General features: G+C 40.1%; 1 protein-coding gene across 4 annotated transcripts in view; it reads right to left on the reverse strand.

Annotated features, from left to right (window-relative positions):
- Mgam (maltase-glucoamylase) overlaps positions 1-16,607 on the reverse strand; it is a 132,705-nt gene that overhangs the window by 106,406 nt on the left and 9,692 nt on the right. For 3 of the 4 annotated variants that reach the window (XM_060380124.1, XM_060380128.1, XM_060380125.1), the window contains 2 exons: positions 12,433-12,556; positions 10,552-10,679 (listed from right to left, as the gene is read on the reverse strand). In XM_060380124.1, coding sequence (XP_060236107.1) covers positions 10,552-10,679; positions 12,433-12,556 — 252 coding nt within the window. Of the gene's footprint in view, positions 1-10,551; positions 10,680-12,383; positions 12,557-16,607 lie in introns of those variants that run through there. The other variant, XM_060380126.1, reaches the window with a different exon arrangement.

Here is a 16,607-nt window from a genome sequence, read left to right on the forward strand (position 1 = left end):
AGGTCACCCAACTACAGCCTGCCATTCGTAAAATACGATTAAATCTTTTCTGCCATGAAACAACATTTCATTGCATGAGATTGTTCACTTACAGCATCATGTCAGTACTCAAAACCTTTTAGATTTTGGGGCATTGCTGATGTTGGCTTTCTCAAGTAGAAATGACCAATCTGTTTTGAGACTAAAATAATGAAGTCTACATTTGGCCTTTCTTGCTGTAGGGGCAAATTTTACTGTGATCTAAACTTTACTAAGCAGGTGATTTTGATCTGTCCTTTCAAAACCCATTTACATGAAACCTCAGATTACAGAGGAAAAAGAAAACAGTGCTGAGAAGGACATTAAGTGGGGTGGCTTTTATATATAACCAGATCTTAATTATTTTTTCCACTGAACTGGAAAGAACAAAGATCAGAGAAACAAAAGTAACAAGGACATGAACAGTCTCTGTGGATTGACCCGGAAACCTCAGCTCCTGCATCAGAGCTGAGCAACAGTGAGAAGTGGGAAGAGAAGCCAGGCAGGTCTTACAGGGAGTGGTCTTTGAAGCTGTGGGACACCCAGGAAAACAACTACTGACAGATACTATGACAACAGAACAGTGACATGAAAGGAGAAAGGCAAACAGAAAGAGACTTCAGACACAGGGTGCCAAGTTCAATGTGAGAATTAAAGTTTAACAGGCACTGCCCAAACAGTATAGAAGGTGTAACTACTAATACACCAGGAAGGGAAAAATAAAGAGCCCAGGTGAGGGATGAAACCTTCAGGACAAAGTAAGGAAAGGAAGAAGGCAAACAGAGAAAAACAAATCCTTCGAAAAGCAGTCGTGTCGGTTATCATGGGTCCTGAGTACCTAACCACATTTTAATGGGGGCTGCCGTTGTGGCACTGTTGTAGAGTGCTTGCCTAGCATGCACAAAACCCTAGCTCCAGTCCTGGCATCACATCCAGGCACAGTCACTTATGCTTATAGTCACAACACTAGAGTGGTGAATTAGAAAAATCAGATATTCAAGGTCATCTTCAGCTACAGTGAATTCATGATGCCGGATACACAAGACCCTGCCTCAAAAATAAAAAAAAATAAAGGATGTTAAATGAAGGCACAAGAGTCACCAGAATGAATGTTGAACATTTTCTCTCGTATGTGGAATTACCAGGGGAGGGACATTGAAAGGAAAAGGGAACTCTTTAAGATGTGAAAAGGGGAAGGACAAAGGAGGAAGAGGGGTGAGCATATAATAGAGGGAGTGAGTATGAAAACGACACAATGAATCCCTATGTTTTGAACAATTAACGTGCCAAAAGGGAAAGAAACCTAACTATAGTTAAAGAAACAAATCAGTAGAAAACTCCTTATAGTTGACACATCTAAAAATATAAGCTCACAAAATCGCAGAAGACAAGTGAGAAGAATGATAAGGCTCCCAAAAGTCAGCACTTAGGGTACGACCTCACAGCTGATAGATACAAAGCCCTTCAGTTAAGCAGGAAGGTATCACAGGTCAAATATGACACATGCCCAAGGGGAAAAAAAATGTGTGGAGAAAAAAAAAACTTCAAATAACAGAAATGAAATTGAGACAGCATATAATAGATTATTTTTAAGGCACACCCCTGAGTAAATGTAGACAAAATATAGACATTTTATTTTATTTTTTCAAGACTTTTGTATGTATATTTTTTAAGATTTATTTATTATTTATACAGTGTTTTGCCATACACACCAGAAGAGCGCACCAGATCTCACCATAGATGGTTGTAAGCCACCTGGTTGCTCAAAATTGAACTCAGGACCTTTGGAAGAACAACCAGTGTTCTTAACCTCTGAGCCATCTCTCCAGCCCAACATTTTATTTTTCACACAATAGACATATATCCCATCTCCTATATCTCTGTAAGTTTTCACATTCAAAAATTTAACCAAACTTGGATCAAAATATTCTAAACAAGTGTGCCTGTATTGAACAATGACTTTTCTCCATATTCTCCATATCATTATCCCCTAAAGCACAGAACATAACACTTTTTATCTATCACTTACAGTAGAATAGGCCACTCAGATAGTCTAAAAATGACCAGTAGTATAGGTATAGCAGTATAGGAAGACACATGGAAGGACTATATCAATGGTACATCATTTCATTCAAGGAATTCAACGTCTGCAGGCTTTTCATGCATAAAGGGTGAGTGTGTTTAGGTTTTAGCACCAACACACAGATGGCTGAACTGAAATCACAGGTGTAGAGAAACCTACTGCTAAAGCTACTGTTCAAAATGAAATCAAGCTCTACTCTGTGCACCTCTTTCTTTTCTTGACATTTAAGAGCCATAGAAAAGGGGGAATGAAGAAGAATTTCATAGCAAAAGTTAATGGGGATGAAAAAGTAAAACTAGAGCCTGATATTGTTGATATTGACACAAAGAGGCAGATGCTGCTCTTCCCATTTAGTCTGGCTCTCTCGTGGCAGATTTGGTCAACAGACCACATGATGCTGTTTCTGAGCCTGGCTAGTAAGAGGCCAGGCAGGCTTGCCCCTATCACTTGCAGCCCTGAGCTGTCACACAAGAAATCCAATTGCCCTATCAAGGAAGAAACTTCCAAGAGTCTCTGAGACCTCATGAAGGGGAAAAGCAGCCAAACAGAGACATCTTCACAGCTGTTTTAATGTCGGGTGCATGAGTGAAGCCATCTTGAACCTCTCTAGCATAATAGATCAGTCACCAGGTGAAGCTTGTAACACACTGCAGCCTGCAGCACCCAGGACACAAGAGATCCAGTCAAACCCTGCATGGTGTCTACCCCATAAAATCATGACTGACAACACAATAATTGTGATTTTTGCCGCTAAATTTGGGGTATTTTATTTCTCACAAATACCTGGAGAGGGGTGAGAGAAGGGCCACTGCAAAGAAAGCTTTCCTGTGTAGACATAAGGAATCTGAACCCCCCCCCAACCCTCATAATAATTCAGGCATAGCCACAGGCACCACATGCACTGCTGTGGGGCCAGAGACAAGACATGGGGGGTTGTTGGTCACCAACCTAGTTTTGGGTTAAATGAAAGAACCTGTCTCAAGGGAATATGGTGAGATGGATAGAGCAGGGCCCGACAACCTCTTCTGGCATACGTGCCCATGTACCGCACAAAAGATTACATAAAAAAAGATGCCACCATCTAAGAACACAGGGTTCCGGGCAACGTTAGTGACTCTCGTGTTCTGTTGAAAGTATCCACCCCAGACTTCAGGGGTGGCCAAGTGATGATGTTAAGAGGTGGAGGACCTAATCGGTGGCCAAAACTTGATGTCTCTAACCCGGTGAATGTGATTCAGTGCCTTTTCCCTTCTCTCCTTATGAGGACGCAGCAAGATGGCCTACATTGACACAACTATGAACTTCCCAGAATCCAGAACCATGAGAAGTGAATTTCTGTTCTTTATAAATTACCCAGTCCTGGGCATTCTGTAACAGCAACTCAAAATTTATTAAGACAGTAATATTTAGTCAAACCCAGAGACTGTGGAGTACTAAGCAGAGTGCTTATAGTCACCCAGCCCTTCTCAAAATCGCTACCTCATTGAGCTAAAAGGATATAGTAGTCCCGGTTCCAGTCCTGTCAGTGCTCTGTGGTTGTGACACAGTACAGGCACTCTTATTAGGGCCAGGACAGCCTGCTGTGAGCAAAAGAATGGAACCAGTGACTCTCTATACAGGGTAGGAGAAGTGTTTCATTTTCCAGAAAAAGTGGGAATTTTAGAAGTTAACATACTCAGTAATAAAGGAATCCTAATCAATACATACTCACAAAACCGCCTCTGGTCATTCATATGTGTAGCAACTTTGCAAAAACTAAAAACTAAAAGGTTCAATGGGTAAAAGTGCTTGACAACCTGAGTTCAATCCCTACGACCCACACAGTGAAAGGAGAGAACCAACTATCACAAGGTGTCCTTTGACCTCCACATGTACATGGAGACATGTGAACACACAAATACATACACACATAAAATAAGTAAATATGCAATAAAATAGATACATAAAATTAATCTTTAGTCTTGGGAATATGTTGACTATAGACTGTTTGATAATGTGCGTATCTTGAGTAAGGTCTTAAAAGTTAACATGGTCACTGTGTTCCATGCCAAGGTAAGACATGTAGCAGAATGTCTTTTTTAAAAAAAATACACCTTCTCTGCCATTTCATGATCCAGACTTTTAAGTCTCCAAATCAGACCATGAAGTATTTTCAGGGACCATTTCTCATGACCTTTGAAATTATAATTGTAAAGTTTTTAATCAATAGAGGGCAGAGAGAAGGGATAGGGTTGGACGGTGAGGAAGGACATTAATTTGGGAGGGGGGATATGGGGAAATCTAAAAGAAGTTCTGGAGGGGGAAATAAATATGATCAAAATTATACATGTATGAAATTCTCAAAGGGTAGAGACTGCATCTTTAAGGTGTTGATAATCACAGAGCTCAGTGTTGTTTAGTAATCACTGTTTAATAGATGTGCTCATCTGGACATGCCCTGTCTTATAACTCATAAGAACTTGAAACAGTAGGTGAAGAAAAATGACAATGCTCCATTCAGAGGTCCTCAGAGCAGAGGCAGGAAGAGAGCTCAGGAAGGACATTCGGATCTGCTCAGGTCCCATGTCTAAGCATGGCACACTTTAAGTCTCTTTCTGGGAATCTGTAGCTCTCTCTAGACCCAACTAATGGCTATGCTGTGGTGTTGTGTAAACCCAGAATAATTTCTAGGTAGAGGCTTGTAATTATATTAGCAAAATGCTATCTTTGTTGATAACTCATAAAACTTGATCACTTAAATACAATGATAAAAAACTGGAATTTGGAAAAAGATATCATAAGCCAGATTCAGAATTGATAAATATCTAGTAAAGTATGTATTCCATAACAGTTAACAACATTTCTGAATATCAGAAGTTTAACCTTTCTGATATCATAGTACTGTCATTACTGTTTATATAAAATACATGTCAACAATTTTCAGACTGATTATCTAGCATAGTGATTTAGGAGATAGAAGTTTGGATTAAGTATGGAAATTTACTCTCCCTTATAATCACAAAAAACCTAACCATGATAAATTGAAAGGTTTAAAATTAATATCTAATATCATTTTCCTCAGCAAATATCTAGACTTTACCTACATATTTCTGTTTCCTGCCATAAGTGAAATCTGGAATTGGGAATAAAGTGCAGCATCAAGAAGAAAGGAAGCCTTCTTATAAGTGATGGACTGAAAACCCCATGTCAATAGCTGTCTTTAAAATCTGTTTGTAGCAGCTTTATTTGTAATAGCCAGAAGCTGGAAACAGCCCAAATGCCCCTCAACTGAAGAATGGATAAAGAAATTGTAGTACATCTACATAATGGAATATTACTCAGCAATGAAAAATAAGGAAATCATGAAATTTGTAGGTAAATAGTGGGACCTGGAAAGGATCATCCTGAGTGAGCTGTCCCAGAAGCAGAAAGACACACAAGGTATATACTCACTCATATAGACATGTAATATAGGATAAAACTACTAAAATCTGTACATCTAAAGAAACTAATCAAGAGAGAGGACCCTGACTAAAATGCTCAACCCCCATCCCAAAAGGCAAAGAGGATGGACACCAGAAGAAGAAGAAAACAGGGAACAAGTTAGGAACCTGCCACATAGGGCCTCTGAAAGGCTCTGCCCTGCAGACTATCAAAAAGATGCTGAGACTTATGGCCAACTGTTGGGAGAGTACATGGAATCTTATGTAAAAAGTGGGAAATAGTAAGATCTGGAGAGGACAGGAACTCCACAAGGAGAGCAACAGAACCAGATAATTTGAACACAGGGGTCTTCCCAGAGACTCATACTCCAACCAAGGACTATTCATGGAGATAACCTAGAACCCCTGCACAGATGTAGCCCATGGCAGTTTAGTGTCCAAGTGGATTGCATAGTAAGGGAAGAGGGACTGTCTCTGACATGAACTGATTGGCCTGCTCTTTGATCACCTCCCCCTGAAGGGGAGCAGCCTTACCAAGCCACAGAAGATGACAATGCAGCCACTCCTGATGTGATCTGATAGACTAAGATCAGAAGGAAGGAGAGGGGGACCTCCCCTATCAGTGGACTTGGAAAGGGGCATGCGTGAAGAAGGAAGAGGGAAGGTGGGATTGGGAGGGGAGGAGGGAGGGGCTTATGAGGGGATACAAAATAAATAAAGTGTAATTAATAAAATTTTAAAAAAATCCGTGCATGATTACAGAAGTGTGAGAAGGTTAAACAGTCTGCAATAATAGGACAAAATTTTAAACTTGACCTTCTGTACAAACAGAACTGTTAGAAGTAGCAGGGTTGGGCATGTGCAGGGAGCAGTTTTAGTGCATGTGAAAGTAGACTGAGAGAAGAAATTGAATTCAGAAGAGATTTGAGCAGGTCCCTGGAGGGTTAGCAGTAGTGCTGGACATGGAAAGGCATTGATAAAGGAATGTAGCTGTAAAATGACTCATTGTGACATTCTGCTAATCTCTTGAGTATCTTGCTCATCCGTCATCAGATCACTTTCTCCTGCAGTAAATGGGAATAATCACAGAGACACAGGGCTAGACAAGGTTCAGAGAGTGCGAGATATTTGGAATGCTCGGCCCTAAGTGATATGTCTTTGTCAATTTCCTCCACTCAGGGCTCAGGGAACCCTGAAGAAGCAGAAAGAGTGTAAGAGCCAGAGCGATGGAGAACACCAAGGAAACAAGCCCTCCTAAACCCAGCAGGACAATGCATGTGTGAACTCAGAGACTGTGGCAACATGCACAGGACCTGCACAGGTCTGGGCCTGATGGGCTTCCAGTGCTAAGAGGGGAAGTAGACAGAAGCCCCATCCTAAACCCAGAAGCTGTTTTAAATTGAGTTTTACTAGGTATAAAAACCACTCTTAAGGGCAGGATGGATAGATAGATAGATAGATAGATAGATAGATAGATAGATAGATAGAGATGAATACAGTTTCTGAGTTTTTGCTTTTATGAGATTTCTATGTATGTGAACATGTGTGTATCTGCATCTACACGTTTCCAAACGTTCTCTTTGGCTCTTTTTTTTTTTTTTTCTGCTTGTTTTTTGTTTTGTTTTGACCTATTTTGGTTTGTTTGTTTTTATTTTATATAATTTTATATTAATATTTTTAGATGCCTTTTTGTATGCTAATAAGAGAGAAAGAAATTGTGTGGATTTGGGTGAGAGAGGAAGTGTGGAGAATCTGGGAGGAGTTGGGGGAAGAGAAACTATATATAGCTCTCAAGGTTGCCTACTGTTTTAGCCCCTGCCCCCGTCCCCTTCCCTCCCCTCGTTAGCTTCATTTTGGAGAGTTTGTACTCATAATTACCCCAGTAGTAAGTTGCATGTTCTAAGTATAACCAAAGCTATCATTTTTATGTTGACTACCATAAATGTCTTTCTAATCAGCTCTAATCCTTTAAGTAAACTTAACAACAACAAAAAAAAAGATTATGTTGTATACCTTATGAAATTCTCAACGAATAAATAACTCTTTAAAGAAAACTCTAAGAATCCAGTCTGTTAAAAAAATAAAATATAAAATAAGAATATATATATATGTGTGTGTTTATACATTTAACAAAATCAATAAGTAAAAAAGAAAACAGATCTTAAAAAGTCTCCTAAAAGATACAATGCCATCTCCATTGAATCTCCAGTCCTAAATATAGATCCTGCACCACACCTTCCATTAGGGGTAAGAAACAAGGGGCTGAGGGAGAAGGATGGTTAAGTGGTTAAAGGAGAGGACCCCTTCAGTCCCTAGCACCCACATGGTGGCTAACAACTGTCTTCAACTCTAGTTCCAGGGGATCCAATGCTGTCTTTTGACCTCTTATGGCATCAGGCATGCACATGACACACACACATACATGCAGAAAACAAGACGAAACAAAACAATGCTATACACATGAAATAAATCTTAGAAACACATTTTTAAAATTAACAAGAAACAATTATATCTACAACCAGAAATAATCTATGGAGACATTTATAGTGTTAGTTTTCTCGTTTTTCTAAGGCAGAAGAGATGAGAGGAATAAAATTATACAGCAATAGACTCAGCAATGGACCCTTCTGCTTAGTCTTTCTTGTGGGTTCATCACCCCTTCCTACCCACCTCTGTATGATCCTTGAACACATACAAAAACAAACTACTTAAAGTGGCAGAATTTCCCTCTAACTGAACAAAAGAGAAGCAAGACAATAGATGACCATAAAGATCACGAGGTAATTCAGATGGCTACATCATGTTAGGCCCCTTTCTGAACTACACATTGATTGGAAAGTGTTATAATAAAGTAGTAAAACAACAGATACAAACATTACGTTGGCAGTGACTATATTTGAGGCTCAGCAACACCCTGTAACAAGATGAAATGCTGGAAGAGCAGCATGGTTAAGAAGATGTGTTTCTAGGAGCTGCCTAAAATCTTACTTCCTAAAAAAATGAGGTAGTAACAAATTATTTTATTTGAATTAGCTTTCTACAAACCCGTGTGTGTGTGTGTGTATGTATATATGTATATACACATGTGTGTTTTTTCAGTAAAACACATCTAAACCATACTGCCTATTCTACAATCAAGCAGCATATTGACAATCCTCAACCATCAAGCTCTGACCTAACTTGATGCCTTAACAGTCTTCCGTTAGACACTCTTCCCTTCTCTTGGCTGTACAGAAGGGTTCAGTTCAACAATCTAACCCCTACCCCCACTCCATGCAGCTTTAATCAATCCGCTATATCCACCTTCAATTCACCTGCAGTTGCATGGGGCTCTGGTAATGATTCAATTGTCAAAGTGTTTGCTGCACTTTCCATTCCTTCTCCATGTCCATCAAATTCTTTCTTAATTTAGCTTTGGCCCCATAGTGAAGGTACTTTCCTTTCTTCCTCCCTTCTGTGTTCTTCTGCCTTTCCCTAAGTCTCTCATTCTCCTCCTTTTGTTCCTGTTATCCACTTTTCCTCAGCCCCAGTGCACGCTGCCAGTTATAGCATACCACATTCACACCAGCCTTCCCTTCTGAGTCCTGCAATTTCCCTTCTGACTTTCTGATCCCACTGGTCTCTTTGCCTCTACAGTGACACATGCCAGTCATATTCCTGTTTACATGATCTGTGCAAGAATAACCTGCTCCTGGGAAGGGAGGACGATGGCTACCAAAAGTTGAGCCATAAAACACCACACACCTGGATATTTGAAGGCTCGTGATTTCTGACTGGTATTGCATTTTTCAGATATCTTTCTGGTTTTCATCATTTACCTTTGCACATTTCATAAGATAAGCAAAAGGACCATTGTGATGCCTCTCTCTCCCACTACACACCCACCTCCATTGCACCCCATCCTCCTGTTAGCAGTAATCCACCAGGGCCTGGGAGCAAGGGGTCAATGGTTTTCAACCCATGGATGGCGACCCCTTGAGGAGTCAGACAACCTTTTCACAGAGACCACATATCTGATATCCTGCACATCCTATATTTACATTATGATTCATAACCGTAGCAAAATCACAGTTATAAAGTAGCCACAAAAATAATTTTATGGCTGGGGTCACCACAGCATGAGGAGCTATATTAAAGGGTCACAGCATTAGAAGGTCACTGCTCTAGAACATCATAGATCACTCCAGCATGGCAAGAACAGAGTGGCTGCCACACTTGTCCAAGAAACACATGCAGCAGCCATAAACTGTGTATTTAATGCTCATCTGTTGTTTCACGTGAGCGGATTTCACTCAGAACATTGAACTCTGTTTTCACTCACATGTTTTGGTTCTCTAAATGTGAACAGCAGGTCATGTACAATGACTTTGTTATCATGATACTCTCGGGTATGCGGAAGCTAGTTATCTAGAAACACTGGACTAAACTGCCATGTCCCAGCAAGTTCTTCACTTTGGCATTAATTACCTCCTTCCTTCTAAAGTATAATTCATGGAACTTTGTCCTTATGCTAGATCATGCTTTGTGCATGTGCACAATTCTTTTTTTTTATTATAGATACCAGATAACCTTTTGAAATGTGATGCCAGGGAGAATAGAGGCAGTGAAAGACTTAAGGACTGCAATCAAGTGTGGCCACATGAAAAAAAAAATCACTTTTGCTAAGTCTAAAACCTTCCATGGAACATACTTAGACTAAAAATATGGTCATTGTTTATCTGAAATTCTGATATGACTTGCTAAAGCTGGCAACCCAATGATATGTTCTAGTTCCTTCTCCTTTGATGCTACATGACCCTACAGACAGGGATTCAGGCTTTATTTATGTGAGCTACCAATGCTGCCTTACACACAACTTTCTGTGAAATGGGGGGAAGGGGAAACAATAGGAAGAAACAAGAGGAGGAGAAAAAAGAGGTGGGGAGAAAGAGAAGGAGAAGAACACAGAAAAGGAAGACGACAGAAAGAAGAGAGAAAATTTCACCGTGACATGAATTCGTAAATGAAAACAAGATGCGTGGCACAAACCTTGCTCGGTGACTGCTCAGGGATGCAATTTATCCTTTCCAGCTCACTTAGCACTGGGCAACTGGGAGAGTTAGGAGTGGTCCTGGTGATTGTAGTGTCTGGAGTGCCAGTTGTGTCAGGGTCTAGGGCTACCATATCACAAAAGTAGACAAAACAGCAGTTAAAGTTATGGCCCCAGGATTTAGGTCAATTCAACAGAACCACGTTTCTCACTCTCCCAACTCTGTCAACTCCTCTCCTGGCCGTGCTCAGCTCTGTGTGTTTAAAATTCTGCATTTTTACTTCGTAACACCGTGCTTCGTTCTTGCTAGCTGTATTTACCCATGTGTACCAACATTGTCTTCTTCTTTGCAGTTCCCCTGCAATATGATACATAGTAGAGGAAAGCCCCACCATTGAAAGCTTGTAAAGCTAAACACCAACTTTACTTTAGGCCAGCTTAGTAAACCACACTCTGCCAGTCAACTCAGGTCAAACCTGTCTCTAAAAATGAAGTATTACTGGAATACAAAATACACTCATTTCTTGATAGCTACTTTATGCTGCAATGGCAATAGTACACATGATAACAGAAACTGAGGGCCTCCTACAATCTAGAGACTGAAGGTCAGAGTACAGCCTTCATGAGTCACTTCTCTCTTTCCGTAATGTGGATTCCAGAGACTGACCTCAGATCATTAGACCTGGCAGCAAGTGCCCTTAGATAGCGAAGCATCATCTCACCAACCCTGACAATCTAACGCTCACTCTCCAGTCCTTAGAGAAGAGTCTGTGGACAACTGCTGGAGGAATACACAGAGGACATACAGTAAAAGTGCCATCTTAAACACAGCAACCTCAATTCTGCTTTCTCGGGCAAACCTTTAAGCACTTCCAAGTGGCGGCATTCTTTTGTAAATCTAAATTTCCAAGTGACAAAAAAACAAAAAGGAGTCCACAAGTCTAGAAACTTCCCCTGGGCTACAAAACTTTGATTTCTAATTTAAAGATCAGTAAACCATAACATTGCACTCTGAAATAGGGAAGAAGCTTTATGTAAGATATGGCTTTAATAAACAAACAGGGAATTATATCAAGAAAATATTACTTCTAATCGTTTTGTTTTGTGTTTTGGTTTTTATTTTTGTTTGTTTGTTTTGTTTTGTTTTTGTTTTTGCAATGAGGTTCCCAATTCAAAAGTGACGTATTTGTACCAGCTTCTGCATAATACTTTAGCTCCCTCTTCAGGATTATAGAATTTTAAAGGTTAAATGATCTTTAAGACCCTAATTTTATTTTCTGCAAAAAGCAGAAGTTGATGTACCTAAGGGTTGAGTAGAAGGGACAAAAATGTTTTGGTTGTAGTTGTAGGTTGACCTTTCATTGCCTGGCTCCCACAAGAAGTGATTCCTGTGGGAAGCAGTTGGGAAAGCCTTGGCCATTCAGCACCTTCTCACCCTTATTTTGAGATATATTAGCTCAAAAAAAAAAAAAAAACCTTCAATAAAAATAACATGAATAGGTTATTAAGAACCAATTTTGGACCTTAAATAGTCGAGTTTATATACAGTAAATATTTACACATATTTCCTTTTCCAGAGCATATTGTTCATTACCAATATTAACAGAACTATATTTATTTCTGTAACATTTAGCAATTATATTTCTGAGACTGTAAGGATGGATTCAACGCACTAGTTAAACATGGAGTAGACAGTTTTAGAATTTAAACCACCTGTCTACTGACCTGCCATGGTTCATAGATATTCAGTAAGATACATACTACATACATACATGCGTGCCCATCCACACTCACACATACACGAAGCAACATAAAAGCAGGACTTCTCTACCATTGGCGGTGGTTTTGCTCTGGTATGGGGATTCAGAGTCACTTGTTACCATTTGGTTCCGTAGAGGTGGCTAAGAGCACAATTAGAACCACAGCAATGATGAACAGTATCAGCAGCAGAACAATGAGCACGAGCTCCAACTTGCTGAACTTTTTAAACCTTCCTCTCGCCATCTGAAAAGGGAGAAAATAGTTTTACACTTAAAACGTGTTTAATTAGAGCTAGTACATTTTTAATCCCGACGCTCAAAAGTCTGCAAAATCTTCCACCTAAAATTTCAAAAACAACAAGCCACTGAAAATTTCATTTTACCTGTATTCCTACTTGGCTGTTGCCCTGATTCTGCATTGTATGAGGCAAATCTCGAATTTCACACATCTTAATTTGAAAATATTAAAACTTATTTTCAAGCACAAGAAACTTTACAAAACAACCAGCAAAAAAGAAAAAAAAATACCATGTCATCTAAATTTTTTTACAGTAATTCCTTATTGTTACCAGATACCTAACCAATGTTGAAATCCACCTTTTATAAACTTTTCAAATTACTTTTATAATTTTTAAAAATAAACTTTAAGAAATGTTGGGTCTAATAAAGATGAAAGTAAGATGTATATATTATAATTAGTTTATACCTAAGTCACTTTTAATAAAAAAAAACCCTGTTCTATTGACACTCCACAGAGCTTGGATGTCATTAATTGCATTGTCATCATGCTAGCAGGTTTCTCTTAAATTTCAGGTTAATTAACAGGATTCAGAATTTTCTCAGATTTAGTTCTGATGGTTTTAGCAGGAAAGGAGTAGAAATGTAGGGCATCTTCACCAGGAAATCTAAACTCCAGGTTTTTTTTTTCTTGTAGTGTTAGCAGCCATTGGCATTTCCAAGATATGTTATCCTGTTCAGAATTATGAAATAGCAATACTGTGATTCTTTAATCCTTTAATTGTTAGAGGAAATCTTTCTATAGACAGAAATATTACCTTATCTCCTATTCAGTTCATAAGCATGCAGCTCCCAAAGGGATGCTGAGTCGAACATTTAACTCCTTTATTTACTACTTGTCAAAATGCCTATTTTCCTGGTATCTTCCAAAGGAGACTGAATTTAATCTGTTTGTAATCATTTGTACAAGTAGGTGTATTTGAGCACACTTAATTCTTACTAATCCATTGATAACATTAATTCGCATGTTTTCCTATCTTTCCCTAGAAGGAGTTTCTTCAAGTTGCCATACCCCTAACAACCTTTCGTAGTGTTCTTCTTTCCTGGCACAATAGAATATTGGGTAAAATTGGTCATTGGGTTCCTTCTGCACTTTCCCTGCCCTGGTCTGTAATCATGTATCTACAGGAAACCTCTCTTCTCTCTGATTGGTGTGCTGTTTAGGAACAATAGTGTAGATGAGAGCTGATGCAACTCAGACCCAGGAATTTAGAATTCCAGTGCTTCAGGCATCGGCTTGCATAAAACTCACTTCCTAAGGTGGTTCCCCAAGGAGCCCTTGAAGATTTGGTATTTTAATTTATCTTAGGTTTATTTTATTTTCTACATGTGACTGTTTTGCTTGGATGCATTTTTGTGCATTGCATGTGTGTCTGGGACCTGTAAAAGTCAGAAGAGGGCTGCAGTTGCAGATCTCCCGGAACCAGTTACAGATAATTGTTTGTAAGCCACCATATGGGCGCTGGAAGTTCAACCCAGGTCCTTTGCAAGAGCAACAATTACTCTTAACTGCTGAGCCATCTCTCAAGCCCCCAGGAATTGTTATTTTAAAAATACAAAAATTACACATTTACTTCTTGCTATGATTTGATAGTATATACATCTTTCCTTTGATACAACCTAATACCCAGTGTGACGGTAATAAGAAATGGTGGTGTTGAGGAAGTGATTGCCACGAGGGATTTGAGTGGAAGCAACGATGGACACTGTGAAGTTCTGTTCTTATCAGGATGCTCTCCTGTGACCTTCTTATCTTTTAAGTGCTATATTACCTTATTATCTGAGACAGACAGTGAAGAAGACCCATGAACCCCAGTCTTGCTCACTCAAGGCCCTCCTCAACCCATCCACTGCTTTTTAGGTTGGCTTGTAAACTATGCCTGCTTACTCAAATAGAACGTGTCCTACCTTCTTTGCCCAGACCTTGATATATAAGGTTAATTTCTATATCTCTGTTCTCTAGTCTATCAATGTGAACTCGTGTACCCTCTCACCAGCCAGAAGCATTCCACGGTTCTTTGCCCAGAGATTAGAGGAAAAGAGGATTTACTTCTCATCTACTGGTAAGAGAGCACAGTAAGCATAATTGACTCCCACTACTCAAAAGGAGGTGGAGCTGAAGGACCTCTCTGACAAGGAGTACCTTGTGCTTTTCTAGGATGAAGTACCCTAACTCTAGTGTTCCCAGCTATTATCTACAAGACCTCGCATTAGCGCAGGCTTTGTAAGACAGTCTACAGTAGTTATCTCTCTTACAGAATCCCACAAAGGTTAATAATATTTCATACTTATTATAATTAAACTAACTAATAAGGCACAGGTGCTCCTGTGTTCTCTGTAGGGGAAGAGGTGTTAGAATGACATTTGAAGTAGCCATGGCCCTTTCTCTTGGGGGACTGTTTACAGCTGTGATGTGGGAGGCTGTGTTTTCACTGCTATGTCAGATACTATGAAAGAACATTTTCACAGATGTACACTCCATGGGTTCCATGTTATCTTGGTAAAAATTTAAAGTTAGAGCCCAGGAGTTCCATTTGTGACAATTTGTCCCAAAAGTGCAATTGTATATTTGAGAATCAAAGTATATACAGATGGTTTTTCATCATAAGAACAACTATCCATCCACAAGGAGGCTCTGAGTACATGAAGCAATAAGAATTATAATATTAATTTGAAAAGCCAAGAAGATACGCTTGGCTTTTGGAAGAAGAGATGATTTAACTTGGAAATAACTAGTAGCTAAGGCCATTCACCCAGGAAAGAAAACAAAACCAATGGTTCAGTGTTCATTAAGATCCCCTGAGTTGCTATTGCAGGAAGAGGTATTTCAAAGGAGAAGACAAGAAGTAACAAGGAGGTCCCAAGGGAGGGTGCCGGAATGTTTCTCAGAAGGGGAAATAAAATAGACAGCAGAAGTGGATGAAGAGAGGGAATTGGGAAGGAGATGGAATGGGGAGGGAAATCAGGGGGGTGATCAGAAGTGGGAAGAACAGGGTGGGGTGAGAGGGCTGGGAACAAGAAGGGAAATGAGAGGAGGCATCTCTTTGTCAAGCTGAAGGCCTGTGACAGGGTCTGCTCTTGGTAGGATATGGGTGTGACTCTAGCTAAGATTCATGAGGCATGAGAGTATCTCCTAGCCAGGTAGGACTAGTGGAAGGAGGAGAACAACAACCCACCAAAAAAAGCCTTTGATTCAAAAATCACCCTGCCTACAAGAAGTACATGGATAAAGAGGGAACAAAGATTGAGAAAATGTCCAACTAATATTTGGCCTGACCTGACACCCACCCCACAATAGAGAGCCAGTCCTTGACACCATTAATGATGCACTGCTATGCTTGCAGACAGGGGTCTAACTTGACTCTCTTCTGGGAGGCTCCAGCCAGCAGCAGATTGAGACAAATGCTGGGACTTGAGGCCAACAATGGGGAGGAGCTCTGGAGGTCCTGTGGAAGTGTTGGGAGAAAGATGGAAGGACCTGTAGGGGACAGGACCTCACAAGAAAACCAACAGAGACAACTAACCCAGACCCATGAAGGCTTACAGAGACTGAAACATCAACTAAGGAGCATGCATGGTCTAGACCCCCTGAACAGCTGGTGGACAGCTTGGTCTTCATATGGGTCGCCTGGCAAGAGGGTGGAGGTGGCTATTTCTAACATGGACTCTATTGCCTGCTTTTAGATCACTTACCCAAGGCAGGGCACCCTTGCCTGTCCTCAGGGGATGAGGATATGCTCATTCCTGGTGTGACTTGATGTGCTGGGGAGGGCTGATATGGGAAACTCCCTTTTCTGGGGGGGAAAGGGAGAGGGGAAAGAGGAGAAAGAGAGGCTGGGAGGAAAGAAGGGAGGGGCACCCTTAGAATGTAAAGTAAATAAACTGAAATGATGGTGATGATAGTGATAATGATAGTAATAAAGGAAGCAGCCAGGGAAGAACTTTTGCCATACTGATAATGACACATTCCTTGATCAGACTGGCCTGGTAAAAAAGGT

Source organism: Meriones unguiculatus, chromosome 3 (genome assembly GCF_030254825.1).
Source record: "Meriones unguiculatus strain TT.TT164.6M chromosome 3, Bangor_MerUng_6.1, whole genome shotgun sequence".
NCBI classification, from domain to species: domain Eukaryota; kingdom Metazoa; phylum Chordata; class Mammalia; order Rodentia; family Muridae; genus Meriones; species Meriones unguiculatus.